This window comes from Empidonax traillii, unplaced genomic scaffold (genome assembly GCF_003031625.1).
Source record: "Empidonax traillii isolate 1590-97213 ecotype Southwest subspecies unplaced genomic scaffold, ASM303162v1 scaffold43:size1863611, whole genome shotgun sequence".
In the NCBI taxonomy this organism is placed as follows: domain Eukaryota; kingdom Metazoa; phylum Chordata; class Aves; order Passeriformes; family Tyrannidae; genus Empidonax; species Empidonax traillii.
In genome coordinates this window covers 1636488-1655246 of record NW_020955236.1, presented here as the reverse complement: position 1 = coordinate 1655246, position 18759 = coordinate 1636488, and the positions used below count along the sequence as shown (strand labels likewise).

Here is an 18759-nt window from a genome sequence, read left to right as displayed (position 1 = left end):
TAAATTACACAAGAATTGACAAAATTCAGTTGTTTGATGTTAACAATTTATGCTCAGAGATATGTGGCTCAGCACAGTCACTTGGAGCCAAATGTAATTCCCTCTTTTTTTAAATGTTGAATTTGAAGATAAATCATGAGCTGTTTCATTCAGAAGTGCTGCACCCCTGGACTTTCATTCCGTAGTCCCATAAGATCTGCATCTGTTGATTATGTAGATTGACTTCAGTAATTTTAATTTTTCCTCCTGTTCCTTTGACATTTACTGCTTGCTTTCATCCCTCATCAGTTATTTGCTATAATCTTTGGTTTATGCTTTAGCAAAGTATTTAGTGTATACATTGACACACAGTGTTGCCACCACTTCTGTGGGGGTTCAATTTAAGGGGGTTTTAACAATATATTTTTGAGAGAATCATGAGAATTACCTACAGAAATTGAGAATTGGAATATCCAATATCGACACTGAGATCTAATACAACTCCCTGCATTTAAATTTACTTAAGAGTCTCATTAAATAATTCTGTGGCCCTTCTTTCGGAGTAATTTACATTCAGATAATTTGTTGAGAGTAGTTTTAAAAACAAGATGAAATCTTGCACGGAGGAACTTTTAAACCATGATATTTTTATTATTGTTATTATTATTCCACTGAAAGCTTCTCTTGTGGATGGGAGGTGTTCTGTGAAGTACCAGGGGGCTCTGTCAGCAGCTGAGTTCACACAGGGACTGTGTGTCAGCATATACACTTTTCAAACTTGGATTAAAATTGCTCTATTTGCCCTTAAAGCACATTTCTCATTTGTCTGCTTGACTTGATTTTTGTTTTCCCTTCTCCCTGACTTTATTTCTTTAGTCCCTGAGCTCTGTGTTAGCATCAGCCAGAAAAGAACTTGAACTAATGTCAGACCAGATGAGGGGTTTGATGGCAGAAAAAGAGACCTTGGCACAGGAGGGCAATGCTTTAAAATTAGAGAGAGGTTCCTTGTTATCAGAACTTAAAGAACTGGAATCAAAGATCTCATTAATGCAACGAGACCAAGAAGAGCTGAGGTCAGAAAATCAAAGAATCCTGGAGCAGAAGGAAGAGGCTGAGGCCAGAAGGCAGCAGGAGAGCACAGAGAAGGGAGCGCTGGTGTGTGAGAAAAGCAAATTATTGTGTGAACTGGAGGCGGCCCAGGGAGAGCTCCTGAAGGCGGCTGAGGAGAACGACGCTCTGCGCTCCTCACAGTCAGCTTTGTTCCTCCAGCTGAGAGAACTCGAGGCCAGCAGAGATGCCCTGGGTGTGGAATGTCAGAAACGCACCCAGGAATGGGAAGAACTGGGGAATCACCAGAGGAAACTTCTGGAAGAGAAAGACGCGGTTATAAAGGACAAAGACGATGTCATTCAGAAGCTGGGAAGCTCCTGTGAGGCCTTGGCCCGAGATCAAAGGGAGCTCCAGCAACAACTATCAGCAGTGACTGCAGAGAGAGATTCAGCCCTGGGGGAACACTCAGCCCTTCAAAATACCCTTGGAGCCCTGAGAGAGGAGCTGAGCAGTGTCCTGCAGGCCACTCAGAGTCTGCAGGCGGAGAAGGAGACGCTCCTGGAAAACCTGGAGGAGCTGAGGGTGAGTTTGGACAAGGCGGTCGGTGAAAACCAGGTGTTAAAAGTGAAAGAGAAGGAGATGCAAACACAGCTGGAGACGGAGCACGGGGAGCTCACAACCGTGAGGAAAGACAATGTGGAGCTGGAGAATTCCCTTGGGAATCTCACTCGCCTCCTTGAGGAAACGGAGGCCTCGAGAGAGACGCTCCGTTCGGAATGTTCTCGGTTACTTCAAGAGAAAGAGGCTCTTTCTTCATCGGAACGAGGGCTTTTGGCTGAGAGGGAGGAGCTTCGAAATGAAAACAAGGCAATTGCTGAGGAGCTTGTGAAGGCCTCAGCAGAGGCTGAGCTGGCTCAGAGAGTCTGCACTGAGAAAATAGAGGAACTGGCCTCAGAAAAGGAATCTGTCCTTCAGAAGTCGCTGCAGTTGGAAAAGCACAATGAAATTCTTCTCCAAGAGAAGGAGGAATTGGAGAAAAAATACTCAGAACTTCTTGAGGAGAACAAATCTTGTGCAAAGGCAGTTGGTGATCTGAGGAGAGAACATGAACTGGGCATCTCGTCCAGGAACGCTCTGGCCCAGGAGAACGTTGTGCTCCGAGATTCCATTGAAGCCCTCAAGGCAGAGCTCAGTGAGAAGGTTGTGGAAAATGAAGAGCTAAAGGCCTGTAAATGTGACCTTTCCAACCTGCTGAAGGAGGCCCAGGGTGCCAGAGGTGTGTTAGAAGGTGAGCTGGCGGCTGCATCCCGGGCCGAGCAGGTCCTGTCGGCCTCCTTGAAGAGCTGCTCCTCTGACAGGGAAAAGCTGAGCAGGGAGAGGGATGAACTGCAGGAGAAGTGTCAGGAATTACATGCAGAGGTGGCTGCTGTGAAAGAAAACTTGACCATGGAAAAGGAAGCTCGAAAACTGGAGAAGGAATCGTTCCTGTTGGAACACGTGGAACTTCAAAGCACCATCAGCTGCTTAGAGAAGGAGCTGGAATTGCTGAGAGAGAAAAACCAGGGATTTCTGGCTGAGAAAGAACTTCTAGTTCAGGAGAAAGAAAAATCTGATATTAAACTGGTGGAAATAATGAAAGAGAAAGAAGCCCTGTGTGCAGAGAAGGAGCAGCTTGTTTCCAGCGTGGAGCAGCTGAGGGGGGACTTTGATTCCATGTCCAAATCAGCGATGGAATTCCAGGACCTGCACGGCCGTGTCTGCCAGAGGCTGGATGAGCTCCAACCCAGGCTGGAGCTGCTGGAGGAGGAGAGAACAAAGTTACTTGAGGAACTGGACAGTCTGAGGGCTGAGCAGAAGAGTCTGGTCCTGAGTAAGGAAGAAATAGGAAATGAGAAGGAGAAATTCTCCCAGGATTATTTTAAGCTGTGTGAGGAGGTTATGCTTTTAGAGCAAACTAACAGTGACCTCTCAGGCAAATTGTTGGAGTCTCAGGGCAAAAATGAGATGCTGCAGGAGGAGATGAACAATCTGGCTTTGAGGCTAAAAGAAATTGAGACTCTCCAGGCCCAAACAGTAGCACAGAAACTGGAGGTATTGCAATGTAGTTAAACAGTCAAGTTCTACTAATCCTGAGCACTAACCTGTGGTTTCCTCTGCACCTCATTGCACACTCAGCACTTCACTGCAATCCTGGGCTCTCTCTCAGTACGTTACTTTGGGCTTGTCACAAGTTGTAACTGTGAGCCTGAAAGACACTTTATTATTATTATTATTATTATTATTATTATTATTATTATTATTATTATTATTATTATTATAAATATTTTAACTTCAAAAGCCTCTTTTGGTGCTGAACGGTGCAAGAAACAACATAAGCTGTGAATAAAAGGAAGGTCTGTTCCCTGAATCTGGGAGGGGACACTGAGCAGCTCCTTCTGCTGGAGGACTCTGCTGCTTTAAGTCCAGAGTAGCAACAGATAAGGTTTAGATTAGATCTTTATGTTAAATTCCAACAAACCCCAAATTTGAGTCACTCCAAAAAATATAAACCAGTGTGCTGCTCCTGGAAATGTAATTGGATAAAAGTAGTGGAAGGGACTGGGAAAGACAATTGACAACTCTGATGTTCTTTTATTCACAGAAGTGTTTTGTATTCACCACCAACAAATCGTGCAAAGGATTTTGAGTGGCAGTTTGTGTGGCTTGAAGCCCAGAAAATCACTTTAAATACAAATTGGAATCAGGATGTCCTATAGATGACACCTACCCGAGTATTTTAACACCCTTGGGAAGTGTTTCCTTTCACGAGGCCATAATGAACAACAAAATAAGTCCCTGATTGGCTTTATCTCCTGGTCCATCATTGTCCAAATTGTTGAGGTTTTATAATTCCATATTTTCTGAAAACACACCAGACTGTTGGGAGTGAATATCTATTGAACTACCACTGTCTAAAGAGGTCAGAGGGCTAAGAGCAGCCACAGTGGTGGGAATGAGAAATCCAGGAATGAAAACAGGGAACGGATTTCCTCAGTGCTGACACAAGCATGGGGTTATGATCTGTCTCTGCATGGAATTGAACCTTCTCCACTGAAATTTATACTTTATGCAGCTTCAAAATGCAAATAAATTCCCAGTTGAAGTCCTTATTTAACTGGGAAGCAGCTGGCAAACCGTGGAGCTGTGCATGAAGTACTGGGGTTCATCTTCTGCTGTCAAAGGTGCATTTGGTAATAAATGCTTTTTTTCCCCACTGCCCTTTATTTTTAGGCTGCCAAAATGGCAGAAGATGTTTTCCAGGCTGTGGAGCAGGTGACCAAGGAGAAGGATGCCATTCACAAAGAGAAGATCGAAACCTTGGCCTCTTTGGAGAACTCGAGACAGACGAACGAGAAGCTCCAGAATGAAGTAAATCACATTTTAATGCTTTTCTATGAAAAGTTTGGCCTGGTTTGTAAGAACAACTGCTGAATTGTGGAGAATTAGATGGGGCAGGAGAGGATTCTGTCATCTGCAGCTCCATAATTGTGGTAGGGAACAGCTGGGCTGCCCTAAGTGTGCTGAAACAGGAACGGTTTCCAGCGAGATCTGAGGGCTCGAGAATTAGAAATGGTGACGTTGATATGGGAGGGGTTCACTTTCTGGATTAAAAAACAATCCCCAGGGCCCTGTAATGCCATGAGAATGGCTGGAGATTATCTGTTATATAATATCATGTGTGGCTGGATGGGAACAAATCAGGTTCACAAGCTTGGGGTGTTTCCCTGGTGGACACCAGCCCAGGGAATAGATGGACCACGGTTTGTCCTGTTCTGCGAGGAATTCATTTCCTGGGCTTGCAGGCACAACACCCACCCTACTGAATCTCAGAAATTAAGGTATGGAAAAGCAGAATTTAGTGGTTATCTTAGAGGAATAAAGATCAGGGAACGGGTAGTTTTAGCAACAAGCTTTACATTTCAAAACCACCGATGCTTTGAGCGGTGCAGCAGCTGGTGGAGCTGAGGGGCTTTGGGCTTTACCTCTTTACACCAGATTCCTGTAAATTGCTCCCCAGTGGACTTGGAATTCTCTGTGCTGCTCAATTTGGATGCAGAAAGTCTCCTAACATCCAGGCTGGCTGAATTTAAGGGCTCAAGATGGAACATGGAGCAGCTCAGGCCCCATTTTGCTGGACATCCCGTCCTGAGAACTGTGGGGTTTCCTTGGTGTAATGAGGGTTTTTTTCCCCCTGAAGTTGGACATGCTGAAACAAAACAACCTGAGAAACGAAGAGGAACTTCATAAATCCAAAGAGCTGCTGAATCTGGAGAACAAGAAAGTGGAAGAACTTAAAAAAGAATTGTAAGTATTTCCGTGTCGGATCCGTTAATTTTGGGGGTTACATTTACCTTCGGTTGCTTTAAGAGTTGCCTCTCTGGGATCCTCACTACAAAGCAGATATTGGGTCAGAATTAAACAGCAGTTTGGAGAGTGTAAAACTTGACATCAGAACGTGGCTCCTGAATTGCTGAAGGGAATCGAAGCAAATCCTTGGAGCTCTGTTTGAAAGAATTGGTTTGTTGGAGGGTTCTGCCACCTGAGGGCACGAGATGATAAAATCTTTATTTACAGGAGAATTGTTTGATTTCATCACAAGTGCGCTCAGAGTGTTGTTTTAAGTGGGTTTGTTTATAGAATATTTGGGTCTACTTTTATTTTTCATTGGTGGCTTCATGCAGTTTATTCCTGTGCATTTGTTTCCTGACTGGTACAAAACAAATGCTATAGATAAAAATACATGTTATGTATTTTACATATATATATATATGTATATATACACATCTTATGTATTTTTACTAAATATATATAAATGCACACAATATATATAATAGATATTAATATAAAATGTATGTAAATACAGGTAAAACAGGAGCATTTCACAGCATTTCCACCTGGTGAGACCAGGTACAAGAAATGGCTGAAAAATCTGAGTCACAGGAGATGCTGAACTCAAAGTTCATCAGAATTGTGTCTAAATGTGCCCAATAACAGACCACAGATCCTTGTGTTTTGAAGTGCTTGATTAAGTTAATGACTTAAGGGCTCTTCTACCTCCCACTGTTATTAAAGCATTTTTACTATTCCAGTCAGGATTTAGCTCTGCAATAGTGGCACACAGGAGTATTAGAAAAACAAAACAGTCACAAAAATTACTGTTCAGTGAAATGAAGGGGATCTCTTGTGTTTTTTGAAAGATGTCAAATCTAAAAACTCATTTTAGTCACTTGTGTCAGAGGCAGCTTGCAAGATATTTCCAAAAATTTGTTGAAAAATGAACTTCTTTTAAGGGAAGCACATTTAGTAGCAGCACAGGCTGATGGAAGCTGCAAAACCTTTTTTTTCCTTCAGCTTATGTCTCATTTTCGGGCTTGTATCTGTTAAAATAATGGAATAGATGAGAACCTTTTCCTGATTTGCTTCCTGTTGTCCTGAGTTCCAACATTCTTGAACGTTTGGATATCAGGGAGCAGTTAAATCGGTGGAACTGGAAGGGTTTTTCCTGTTCCCTTTTTTTCTAGCTTTGTTTTTCCTCTTTTTTCTGCTTTTTAAGCAATTCTGCTGTTTTACCTCTGGCTGCAAAATTCCCTTCTGTGAAAGCCCAGGCTGCAAACCTTGCCAAGACTCTCAGTCCCTCCCCTGTGCTCCCAAATCCGAGCCTTGCTGGCCATGGGAACGCGCAGGACTTGCAGTCTGAGCTTCCCTCGCGTTTCCGAGAGCCCGACACAGAGAGGAAAAGGTGTTCTGTGCCGGGGTTAACCCGAGCCCTGGGTTATCCCGCTATCCCAGCTCCCTTCCACACGTGACCTGGACGTGTTTTTCCAAGCTGTGGAGCTGCCTCTCTCCCCCAGTTTTCCCTGCCTGGCCCGTTCCTATGGTAACGATGCTCTCTGTGTCCTCACAGCGAGGAGCTCAAACTGGCAGCAGCTCACAAGTCCCAGCAGCTCGAGGCTCTGCAGGAGGAGAACGTGAGGCTGGCCCAGGAGCTGGGCCGGAGCAGGGAGCAGGTCACGAGCCACCAGAAGGTGAGAGGGGCCGGAGCCTCCCCGGATCCGGGCGGGAAGAGCCGCGCGAGCTGTCGGTGCCGGCGGGATGAGCCGTGCTGGGAAGGGTTGGGATAAATGTGGAAGCCACCTGCACGGGGAGGTTGGAAGTGCAGCTGACAGAAGGTTATGTAACCCCGGAGGGATCCTTGGGAGGCTTGGGAATGAGCATAAATTAAACGTGCTTTAGCCGAGGGAATTAACAGGCACTCGCTGTTTCTGTCTGGAGGGGGAATGGCCATCGAGCAGCTCTAAGGAAATGGGGCTGTTTAATTCTCTTATTCCTGCTCTCCCCACTAAAACGAGGAGTATTTAGGATGTGCTTCAGGATACTGTTTAAAGCTGCTGGGTTGGGCTCTGTCTCTAAGAAGTGCTGTGCCTGTGTCTGCTCAAACTTCACACCGTGCCTGGCCTGTGCTGCAACCAGGCAGGGGGTGCTGGGGCACTGCAATCCATGGAAATCCTTTCCTGCTGGCAGTTTATGGGGAGAAAAAGACTCTCTTAAGTTTATATTTTTATTTTTTGCTCTTATATATTGAACGTGTTGTTGGAATTCTTAAGTATGGGCTTAGTTACCCAGCTTGGATCACTGGTATTTGCCAAAAAAAAAAAACCACCAGATTTACAGCCCCCAATGTGGTGGGTTTAATCCTTGTGCAGCAGTTCCAGTGACAGGCACACCTTGAAGGAATCTTTGGAAGATCTTGCCCAGAAGGAAGAACATGGAAGACAGGGCTTTGTGAACTGCCTTTCTGAGGTAGCAAAGAAAAGCCAAGAGGCTGATTTTTTTTCCCCAAGAGTCCTGATTGGAAGTACTGAGGATCAGTGACTCCAGATCTGGCTGGTTCCTACATCCTTTGAGCTGCTGACAGGAGTAAAGCTCAGGCTCCTTCATCCTCAGGAGCTGTGCAGATGATGAGCAGAGTCCCAGACGTGTGGGCTCAGCACTGACTCATTCTGCATCTGAGCAGTGGGGTGCTGAGAGAACGTCCTAAACAGCAAGTGGGAGCTGCTCCCCACTCCCACAGGCTTTCCTAAATTATTTCAGGATCTTTGAGGCAACCTGGTATTTTCAGGGAGAGTTGTAACTCGGCAGCACCGGTCACATCTTCGAGCATTTGGAACACAGAAAGCCCTGAGGGAAGGGACACCCCCCCCACACACACAAAGCCCTGGGCTGGCAGCTCAGTCCGGGGCCTCCTGGCTTTCCTGAGCTCCAGCATCCTGTGACTGCATCCTGTGTGTGTGCACCCTGTGTGTGTGCACCCTGCTGCCTGGGGATCTGTCAGCAGGGCCCTGCTCTCTCTGCCAGGACAGACAGCTGGAATCTGGGAAGCACAGGGATGAATCCATTGCCTTGCAAACCGGGATAGTGCCAGTCCAGTTGCCCCACAGCCTGCTGTGCCTGGGAGGAGATGGCTCCAAGATCTGCTGGAGCTTGGAGACACAGATTCTTTGCCTTCACCCGTGAGGAAGCTGTAATCTGAATCTTGGGATCATGGGAATGCTGCCTGTTGCATTTCCTAGATGTGCCATTTGGGCTGTGGTGCCTTCAGGTCTGGTGAACAGCAGGGCCCCCCAAAAGCCTGGGAGAGTCCTTTGGTGTCCCAGGTATCCCGACCCCTCCTGTCACACCGTGCTCAGGCACAGGCTCTGGGCTCCCTGGGTTCAGGCTGGCTGTGGGGAGCAGGAAAAGTGTTCCCATGAAAAATGGGATTTGGAGGAGGAGTGGCCGTGTGCCGGGGAAGGGTTTGACACAGCAGGGTGGCCCAAAGTGAGGGCAGTGAGGAGGAAGCAGAACCCAGCAGAGCTCAGGTTGTGCAGGGGCTGTGCAGGTGCCTGTAAAATTCATCAGGAAGGGCCAGCCGTGGGTTTGGGAATTTTGAGCCGTCGCTATGGAAACCACATAAATTCTGGCAAGTGCATTGTCGGCTGGGTTAGGGAATGTGTGGCTGCATGTGACACACTGTGCAAAATTAATGAGTCCTGTGGCATGAATGATTTATCTGCACATCGAAAGGTTAAAGTGGCTCCCTCCAAAGAAGCTTTTCTGTATTGATCCATAAATAATTAGCTGATTGTAATTAGTCAAAGATTCGCATTCAGGCAGATACCGAGCTCAGGGAACTTTGCTGGCTTCAGATTGTTTGTTGTGGCATTTTGGGAGCCTCAGACCTGCCCAGGCATTTGAAGTTCAAGGGAGGAAGTGTAGAAATATCCATGTTTTATGACCGGTGTGCGGGGTCTGCTCTGAGGGGACGAGCGAGGGAGCAGATCCTGGGAAAGGCTGGAGACAGAAAGGGGGTCCCTTCTCCCACAAAGCTGCTCAAGACTTGTGCCTCCACTCAACCAGGGGCTGTGAAACTGCACAACTGCCCAAATTAACTGCTCTAAGAATTTTTTCTATTGAGTCTCTCGACACCCTTCTGGTAGTCCTGTCTCACATCACTGAAGTCGGGTGATTACACCCAACAAAACACTCCCGGTTCATCTCAAAGCTGAAGGTTTAAGAGCTCTGCAGCGCAGGAGGGGAGAAGGTAAATTGTCAGAAAATGTGGAGGAGAGGCTTTCTCTCTGAGAGCTGCATTTAGCTGAGAGCTGGAGGCTGGAGACAAACCCGCCTGCTCGTGGGAACTTGTTTAACGCCTTCTGTGCCTGCGATCTGAGTATCTGCAAAGAACTCGCTCAGGAAGGGACCAGGAGCTGTTGGCAGGGCTCTGAGGTTTCCATTGTAAATGGATGTCCTGCTGACCTCGTGGATGAACCCTGCAAGCTTGTGAAATCCCACCAGAGCCTGTTCTCAAGCCAAGGCTCAGGGACATCTGCTGCAGACAGTGCTCAGGGCTGACTTTGGCCACTGAGTGAGAAGAAAGGAGGAGATGGTGAAAAATAATTATTTGGCTTGGAAAGCACTTCATTTTTTCAGTTGTCTCAGTGTTTCTGGGCAGTTTGGACCCCAGGAACCTCTGCAGCAAGAGTATTTTCAGCTGAAGGCCTTGCTGGTTGTGAGGGCTGAAGGGTGGCCTTGCCGAGTTACAGGGCCAGGGTATGGTAACAAACACCCACAGCTCTGAGATCAATAATTTAACTGTAAATAAAATAAGGGGGCAGTAACAAATACAGGTCAGGGGTACAATTATCCAGGTCAGGACAACAGCAAATCCAGGAATTCCCCAATACTGGCCAGGCACACAGAAGGTTCTCCTTGGTGTGTGGGGGGGCCTGGAAATATCCTGTACCACTGATCTCACACATTGCTCTGTGCACAGGGCGTGGAAATACTTTATTTAATTATTTTTATTTAACAGTATTAGCCCCTCACTACCTGATACTCTTGGTCTCTGAACAATTCCTGTTTAAGTGCATGTCTGTGCCTGTGGAAAATCTGTTATTCTGAGGATTTTTGGGCTCTGTAGCCTCTCCCATGTTTGTTTTATGATGATAATGGTGCTCTGATTTATTGTACTAAGGAAACCATCCTTGGTGTATTAACTGGGGTCTGTTTGTACTTGTGTTTTAGCTGGAAGAGGAGAGATCAGTACTCAATAACCAGTTATTAGAGATGAAAAAGAGGTAAGTTGTTCCACACACAGTCCCACAGAAAATGTAACCCAAAAGCCAAGAGCTGTTCTGTTCTGTGGTGTCCTGGTGAAATGCTGAGGTTGTCACACACGTTGGGTTAGAGATGGAACTGTCCATGTCTCCTTTAGTTCCACACTTCCCCACTGTGGCAGTTTTGACCTGCAGTGCCCAGTTCAGTGTTTGGTTTCAGTCTGCTCTGCACTGTTGGATTGTCCCCCAGTCTGATAAACTCGTTTCCAGCTCTGACACGTCGAGTTCTAAAGGAATAGTGACAAAATGCAGAGGTGCTGGTTGGAAGGAAAGGGGAAGGAGGAGGACTCAGCACTGCCTGGCTGCTCTCCTGGTTTTGTGCAGCTCATTGTGGCAGGGGCTTATTGCAGTTCATTCAGCACTGCTGTTAAAGCCCAGGAGGTTTGTCCTGGCTGACTGGGGCATCCCTTTGGAAGCTGGAACAGGCCCAAGGCACAAAACTGACTGTCCCTGCAGGGGCCAAGTGCCACAGTGTCCTGGGGAAAACGGAGGCTTTTCAGCAGTAGTTACATAAATCCTTAAAAACAACAGGGCTCCCCATGGCACCTCCAGTGTTCCAGGAAAAACCAACTGTTACATTGCCTGGATTTGTAGTGGTCACAACAAAGAACAGTGAGTGGTGCTTGAGTATTTATGCCCATCCTTGGCTACTCACTCATCCCTTCTTTATTCCCTAATTGTTCTCTGGGAGGTGAGTTGTGCTCTGTTGTCTCTCCCCCCCTGTCCTGAAGTGCTTCCCAAGCTGATGCTTCCCCAGGGAATGTCAGAGTTGGATCAGCTGTACCCCAGAGAGGCCAGTGAACAGCTGACCCTCCAGCTTTCACCAGCCTGCTGAGCTGCATCACCACATTCTAAAGCATGTTCTGAGCAGTGAAACTGCTGGAAGTTACTTGAGAAAGGGAGGATGAAGGGGGGGATCAAGAATCCTTCAGTGCTTCCCAGCAGTTCTGTTTCACAGAGGACGTTTTAAAAGACAAACTCTTCAGTAAGTTCTAAAAAGGAAGGTCTGTGGCACTGATCTTCCTTCTCCTTTTTTTTAACTCAGCTGTCTGAAATAATCCAGACAGTTATGGAATAACTGGAGTGAATTTTACCTTCAGTGGGTTACACCAAGATGCCCAAGTTTGTGACGTGGCTCAGCAGTGGTGAATAAACTGCAATAAAGGGTAAAATGAGGAACAGGAACAGCCTCCAAGTGCAGGCCCTGGGGGTCAGGACATGCCAGCACATGGCATCAGTTGCTCACAAAAAAAGGCTGAATAAAGAGCTAATTAAATAAAAGGAATGGGAAAACTCTCTAAATTCCTGAATTCCACTGAAGCTGGTGGCAAGGGGAGTGATAATTTCCTCCTGGTGTCTGAAGATTTTGAGGTGAACCAGAGCCACCTTTGTGTTCCAGTCAGGTCAAATCTCTAGTGGTGGTTTCCTCACCTTCCTTCCACCCCCAGGAATTCTCTTCCCCTATTTTCGCATCTCCTTGTCTGGAACAGCCCAGCTGGGAGTGACAGGAGTGTGGTGTTTGTGGCTCTGAGGGGGTTCTGTGTTATTCAGCTCTTTGGGCTCACTGTGGGTTGATGTCTGACTGTCTTTGAGCTTCGCTATTTATCGATACTCATCTCATTCCTCTCTCTTCCCTTTCCTGCCCTTGCTTCCCTTGCTATATCTGTGTGTCTTTAATGGTAAGACTCAAGAAAGTCTATCCACGTTACAATAAATAATTTTTTTTTTTTTTAAGTAAAGTTGTTGTACATATTTTGGCTGCCTTTGTCCCTTGGTGTCTTGCTTTTGTTCTGTAAAACACTCAGCTCTCTCTCTCTATATATATATATGTATTATGAAAAAAAAAAGCCTATATATTTTTTATCAAAACAAAAAAGCCCCTGGGTGCAAATTTTGTTCTTCCTTACAGTATTTTGCATTTCTACTCCATGTTTCTAACGTGGTTCTTGTTATCTTGCATTTTTAAAGCTTACCCAGTAGCACTTTAAGGTATTTGCTTCATTCTTAGAATTTCTTATTTTTGTAGTAAGGGAAGAATCTGGGTGACTTTTTGTAATGTTTAAACAAAACAAAACCCTCTGCCCCACGACTTCCACACGCTGCTCAGAACGTGCTTTAACCTCCTCAAAAAAGTGTGGGTTTCAAATGGCATCTGCAATGAAAACTCATTTTTATTGGTTGTCTTTATGTCCCTGCTGGCAAGAGGATGGTTTGGACTGGAGTTGGCAGGGAGAAAAGTTTAAGTTCCCCAAATCCTTTTTTTTTTTCCTAATAAAATAAAGTTTCCCCAAGGTTTTCCTTGCAAGCTCAGTTATTTCCCCAGCAGCATCTGCTCCTTAACACTGTGAGTCCCACTGCATGTGGTGCTTCCAGCACCGTGCATTTCCAGCACACTGAGGCCTGGCAGTGGACTGTGCTCCCTCCTGGATCAGTGAGTAGTGCCAGGCACCTGCTCTGCTTGGAGCTTCTCCAGCTCCAGCATTTTTGGGTCTCCCCCTGGAGCGGCGTCCTGGGAAAGGAAAAACCAAAGCTCCAGCACAGGGAGCTTCTTCCCATCTTGTTTTCTCTCCTCTTTCCTTCTCTCGTTTCTCTCCCCTTGTGTTTTAGTACTGGAGGCTCCTGTGCTGAGTTTGGAAACCTCTTCTTTCTGTCCTTCCCAACTGTTGCCTTTTTCAGCCCCTCAGTCTGTGGTGCTGAAGCCAAGCCCGATAAATGGCGAATGAACAGTGTTAGTGCTTCTCTTTGGTCCTGATCATTCCACGGAGATCTGGCCAAGTGGAAACATTGGCTAAATCACAAGCTCTGGAGCAGGAGCTGAGTCACTGGGCTTTCCATCTGCCCTCCCACAGCTGTGTGTTCAGCACAGGGGAGCTCAGGAGGAGTCTTGGGGACGGCAGAGCTTGTGAGCAGCAACTCCCAGATGTGCTTCCCAGATGCACTCCCAGTTTACTTCCCAGTAAATCCTGGATTTGCAGCTCTGTGGCTTGGAGAGGGCAGCTCTGCTCTGTCAGCAGCAGCCCTTGCACTGGTGGCACATTCTTTCCCCCAGCACCACGTGCCTTTGATCCAGCTCAGCAAAGCACTGCGAACCAGGGGTTAGGTTGGAGCATGTTTGGAATTCTGCTGAAGGACACGCACACCGCTGTCCTGCTTTCGTGCTTTGCTGACTCAGGGTTGGCTAAGGGGATCTGTTTTGTGCCGGTGCCCTGCTGGATTTTGTTAATGGGATGATAACTTGGATTTGAAGGCGAGATTGCTCAGTCTGCAAGTTGCTGTGTTTCTGCTTCTATTGATTCTCTCATTGTGAAAATGCACCAAAACCAAATCAACCAGAACCAAATCAACCCTCTGGTTCCTGTTTGGTCGCTGCCTCAGCTTTTCTAAACCCCAGATTCTCCACTTGCTGCTTCCATTCCCAATCTGAACAATGAAGGAATTGCATTGATTGTGCTCTCGTTGCTGAGTTCCCCTTTCCCTCGGGTGGGGGACATTTGTTGTGTTCCATGTCTGGGTATCGTGGCTCTCACTAACTGTGGGTATTGTAGAGGTGAAAACTTGGCCGTCTGAAGTTGATAGCTGTGCCCTGAGCATCCCCCCCAGGATCCTGACCCCTGGAGAGAGCAGTGTGCTTTGGGATCCCTGTGCCTGCAGGCTGGGGCACGGCTGGCTGTGCTGGGAAGGAAGTTTCTCCTGGAGAAAAGTAAACTGAGTGTTTGAAGGGACTTTTGGGGGGCTGTTTTAACTAAAACCGTTCAGCTTGTAAGGAGTTTGGTAGTGATGCTCCTCACATCAGAGGACAATGACTCACCCATGGTATTGTGTCAGGAAGACTCACTTGCACCAGTGTGGGGATGTCACAGCCATGGTGCCTTGAGGCAGGAATTTTAGGCAGAACTCGATTAGATCCATGGAAAAGGTTGGGAAAACTGGAGATATGTACACAGAAGGGGGTTGTGCCTGCTTGGGAAAATTTCTGTTTAACCCTTATCCCACAGAGCAAGACAAGTCCCATGTGGTTTCATGCTGAAACTGTTGTTGTTAAAGGCCCAGAAACTCTCTAAGTCAGTGGGCAGGAAATGATGATGTCACTGAAATTAGTGAGGACCAGCTGATATTTCCAGCCTCATCCATGCTTTGCATGACAACTTGTACAATGAGCTTTGCATGCCTGTTTTGTTGCTTGTTAATAATCTTCAGGAAGTAACAAAACTCTCAAGTCAGGTTTTGTGGAACATTGTGCAACATGTTTGTTTATCCTGTATCTCCCCAGTCTGTTAACTTGCTCCTTTAAATTCAAATGGATACGGTGCTATGCAGATTCTGGCATGTACTTCCTAGGTAAAGTTTTTGCTTTGTTTCCACAGTTGTAACATCTGTTTATACATATTTAAAACCTTAGTCAAGTAGAGAATTGTAATTTCTTTTTTTAAGAACCACTTCTTACTAAACACAACTCGTTTAGTACTTGGAATTAAATAAAACCACTTTAGGCCACTCCAGTTATCCATTCATTAGATGATTTCTGGTTGTATTTGGTTTTCTTTTAGAGAATCGACTTTAAAAAAAGAAATCGATGAAGAAAGAGCATCCTTGCAGAAATCCATCAATGTAACTAGTGCCTTGATCACACAAAAGGATGAGGAACTGGAAAAACTCAGACACGAGGTAAATGGGGAACAGCGAATGGTTCCTAATTTTGATCAAGTCCCAGGCAGAGGCTTTGTGTGCTGCCTGATTGTTCTCCTTTAATGTGGCACAGTTAAACCTTAGCATTAAACCCTTGGATCCCTGTGCTGAGTTGGGTGACTCCTGGCACGTGTTTTTGGGGCTCTTTAGCCCTGGCTGTGAGGGCTGTGGCCTCGGTGCTCTGCCTTTGTGCTGCAAGGCCCTCCCTCAACTCCTGCAGATCACGGTGCTGCGCGGAGAAAACGCCTCTGCAAAAACCCTACAGTCGGTGGTGAAGTCCCTGGAGTCTGACAAGCTGAAACTTGAGGAAAAGGTGAAGAACTTGGAGCAAAAACTCAAGGAAAACAATGAGCAGCCTTTAAATGTAACGAGCTCCTCAGGTAAAGCAAAACCTGCCCCACTGTCTGTGCCTTCAGCTGGAAGGTTGGGAAGAGAGTCTGGGACACCGTTTCAGTCTCTGCCTGAGCCACCCCCTGTGTCCCATCACACCTGGTTTGTTTTTTTTCTCTTTACAGGGGACGCTGCAAATCTACTTCAGGAGGAAATCGCAAGAGAGAAGCAGGTACTGGATGTGGACGTGAGATGCTAAACCAGCAGTGGGGCCATAGGGGAGGGAAATACTTTTCCAAAGACAGTTCCTATCAGGTTTTGTCAGTCAGGATTTTAATGGGCCTTCAGCTTCTGCAATGCCAGTAAATACTAAGAACGAAGGGATGAGTGGTACTGGAGAAACGGTTCAGATTATGGGAACGTGAGGAAGCAAGGAATCAAGGGTGGCAAGGGGTGACCTGTGAGTGAGGTACAGCCCAGCAGAGCACACTCACTGCTCCCTTGCCTTCTTTCCAAGGGTTTCTTGGATGGGAATGAGGGAAAGGTGTGGGCCACCTGAATCTGGTGCTTGCCAAATTGGATAAATGGGCTTCCTGAGCTCCTTCTAAGCTGCTGCAGTTGAAAATGTTGGCCTTGGCTTGTTCCCAAGTGCAGAGCTTGACTCAGAACGCGGGTTGGCTGCAATGGAGAGGGAAGGTGCTCAGTTGGCACGTGCTGGGAGCAGGAGAAATGTGATTCAGAGTGTGATAGTCACAGTGACCACGTGAAGTGCTGCTGTATCACAGAGGCCCGTGCCAACAAATGCCTAGGAAAGATGGTTCGAATAGAATCACCTTCTGCTTGTTATATTAGATCACCAGTGTCAGTGCCAGTGATTAAATGTCCTTCCTAGCTGTGCAGTGATAGGAGGTGTCATGAACATGCACTAACCACCAGTCTTTTTCTGGTTTTCTGCCTCCCTGAATTCACCTGCTGATGGCAACCCTTCCTTGCACCAGGGCGAGGTTGGTTCCACTCCTTGGCTTCCTTTATTTCGTTCACTGTTGATTTGCCAAGTGTTCCTTGGTTACATTTGGCAGTGCTGAGCTCTGGGCTGGGGCTGGGGGAGGTGCCATCCCCCTGCTCCTCTGACTGTCCTTATCCTTGGCTCTCCCAGATTGACTTCCTGAACTCAGTGATAGTGGATCTACAGAGGAGAAACGAGGAACTGAACTTGAAGATACAAAGAATGTGTGAAGCCGCTCTCAATGGCAACGACGAGGAGATAAATAACTATGACAGGTATAAATCCCAAAGGAAACCCGGGCTCGTGTTTTGGGAGCAGTGGGTCGGGAGCTGCACGATGCACCAGCCTGATCTCAGTCGTGAGGAGGGACAGACAGAGATTTCTCTGGTTGAGAATTCAGTGGTTGAATCCAGCCTTCTTTTTACACTGGGGTGTTCCTGGTGGTGCAGGTGATTCTCTGTAGTTTTGGATCACAGACACTCACTCACTGTGACATGTTTGTCGTCAGGCTTGGTGGATCTGCCCTTCCCAAGTGCAGGAGAAGGGTCTTTGCTCTCCAGGGGCCGTAGTTGTGTTGGGATGGGGAGAGAAATAGAACTAAATAGAATAGTCCAGAGAAACAGAACTACAGGCATTTGATATATTGTGACTTCTCAGATCCTTCCAGGGAAAAGAGAAACTAGTTTACATGTGTTTCTTTTAAATGTCTGTATTTGTGCAAATCCTTGTTTAGTAAATATGGCAGTGTAGGGGACTGTGGGGCACTGCAGGGTGGTGGAGGAGCTGAGATCTTCAGGAGGGGTTTGGACTGCTGATTGTTGAGCTCTGTGGCTGTTGCTCAGTCTCAGTAATCACAGGAGCTCACAGTGCCGGGCAGGGCCACAGGCCTCGCTCCTGTGTGAAGGAATCGTGTCCCCTGACTGTGCTGCCCTTGCAGTGAGGAGGAGAGCCTGTCCAAGAAGAAACCACGCCTGTTCTGCGACATCTGCGGCTGCTTCGACCTGCACGACACCGAGGACTGTCCGACGCAGGCGCAGGCGCTGGAGGAGCCGCCGCACTCGGCTCACCACGGCAGCCGGCGGGAGGAGCGGCCCTACTGCGACACCTGCGAGGTGTTCGGGCACTGGACGGCCGATTGCAACGACGATGAGACCTTCTGATGGCAGGGGAGGGCCCGGCCCTGTGCCCCCCCACGGACCTTTCCAACCACCAGCAGCTGCGTGTGCTGAATGTCAGGGAAAGGGACAGCGGTTCTGCCCCTCCCGCTCCCCCTGCCCATCCGCTCCACAGGCAGCGAATGGATAAATATTTTGCTCCTCCACTAATAAATAACCCCTGTCCCTTTTTAACAAACTTCAGTGGAAGGTAAATAAAAGATTTAACAAGTGACTTTATGCTGTTTTTTCCCAGGTTCTGGGTTTGTCCCGCCCTTAACAGGAAATGCCCCCGTGCTGTCGCATCTGTTGATGGGAAAACGTGTATAGGAATGAAGCACTAGAGTTATATTAAAGCTTATTTAAATACCTTAAAAATATGCTGTTAATTTTCATATTTGCACTAAACCATTTTAAGGCTGAATTTGTACATTTAGATTTTTAAGCTTTTTTTTTTTTTTTTTTTTTTGACACTGGACTGAGTTGAGAAATATTTCATCTTTATTTTCCTTTACTCCTTTGACTGCGATGTTGCTCGGTGCCGTGAGCTCTGGGTTGTGGTTTGGTGTGAAACATGGAAACCCGGCGCAGGTAAGGAAGGAACAGAGCTGCTGGGGGGTTTTGGAAACCCGTATGCTGTGCACACCTGAAACAGTTTGTGGGACATCCCTGGTTTGCATTCTTTCTGCTTCTACATAGTGAGTGTGTGGTGTGTGTGTATATATGCATATATATAATAAAGTTATATTTTGGAAAAAAAAAAAAAAAAAGTGTTTTTTTTCCTGCCCTTCTGTTCTGTTTGGAGTGTTGAGGGGTTCTGTGTGCACTGTAAATCACAGAATCAGTTAGGGTGGGAAAG

At 46.8% G+C, this 18759-nt stretch overlaps 1 protein-coding gene across 13 annotated transcripts in view; it reads left to right on the top strand.

Annotated features, from left to right (window-relative positions):
* Positions 1–18278, top strand: part of CLIP1 (CAP-Gly domain containing linker protein 1) — a 58171-nt gene extending 39893 nt beyond the window's left edge. For 4 of the 13 annotated variants that reach the window (XM_027878630.1, XM_027878632.1, XM_027878631.1 and 1 more), the window contains 12 exons: positions 856–3120; positions 4300–4437; positions 5267–5373; positions 6974–7094; positions 10633–10685; positions 12693–12713; positions 15272–15389; positions 15631–15790; positions 15926–15972; positions 16739–16744; positions 16897–17021; positions 17684–18278. In XM_027878630.1, the coding sequence (XP_027734431.1) occupies positions 856–3120; positions 4300–4437; positions 5267–5373; positions 6974–7094; positions 10633–10685; positions 12693–12713; positions 15272–15389; positions 15631–15790; positions 15926–15972; positions 16739–16744; positions 16897–17021; positions 17684–17906 (3384 nt within the window). In that variant the 3' untranslated portion in view covers positions 17907–18278. Of the gene's footprint in view, positions 1–855; positions 3121–4299; positions 4438–5266; positions 5374–6973; positions 7095–10632; positions 10686–12408; positions 12572–12692; positions 12714–15271; positions 15390–15630; positions 15791–15925; positions 15973–16738; positions 16745–16896; positions 17022–17683 lie in introns of those variants that run through there. The other 9 variants (XM_027878637.1, XM_027878636.1, XM_027878635.1 and 6 more) reach the window with 5 other exon arrangements.
* Positions 18279–18759: the final 481 nt, after the last annotated feature.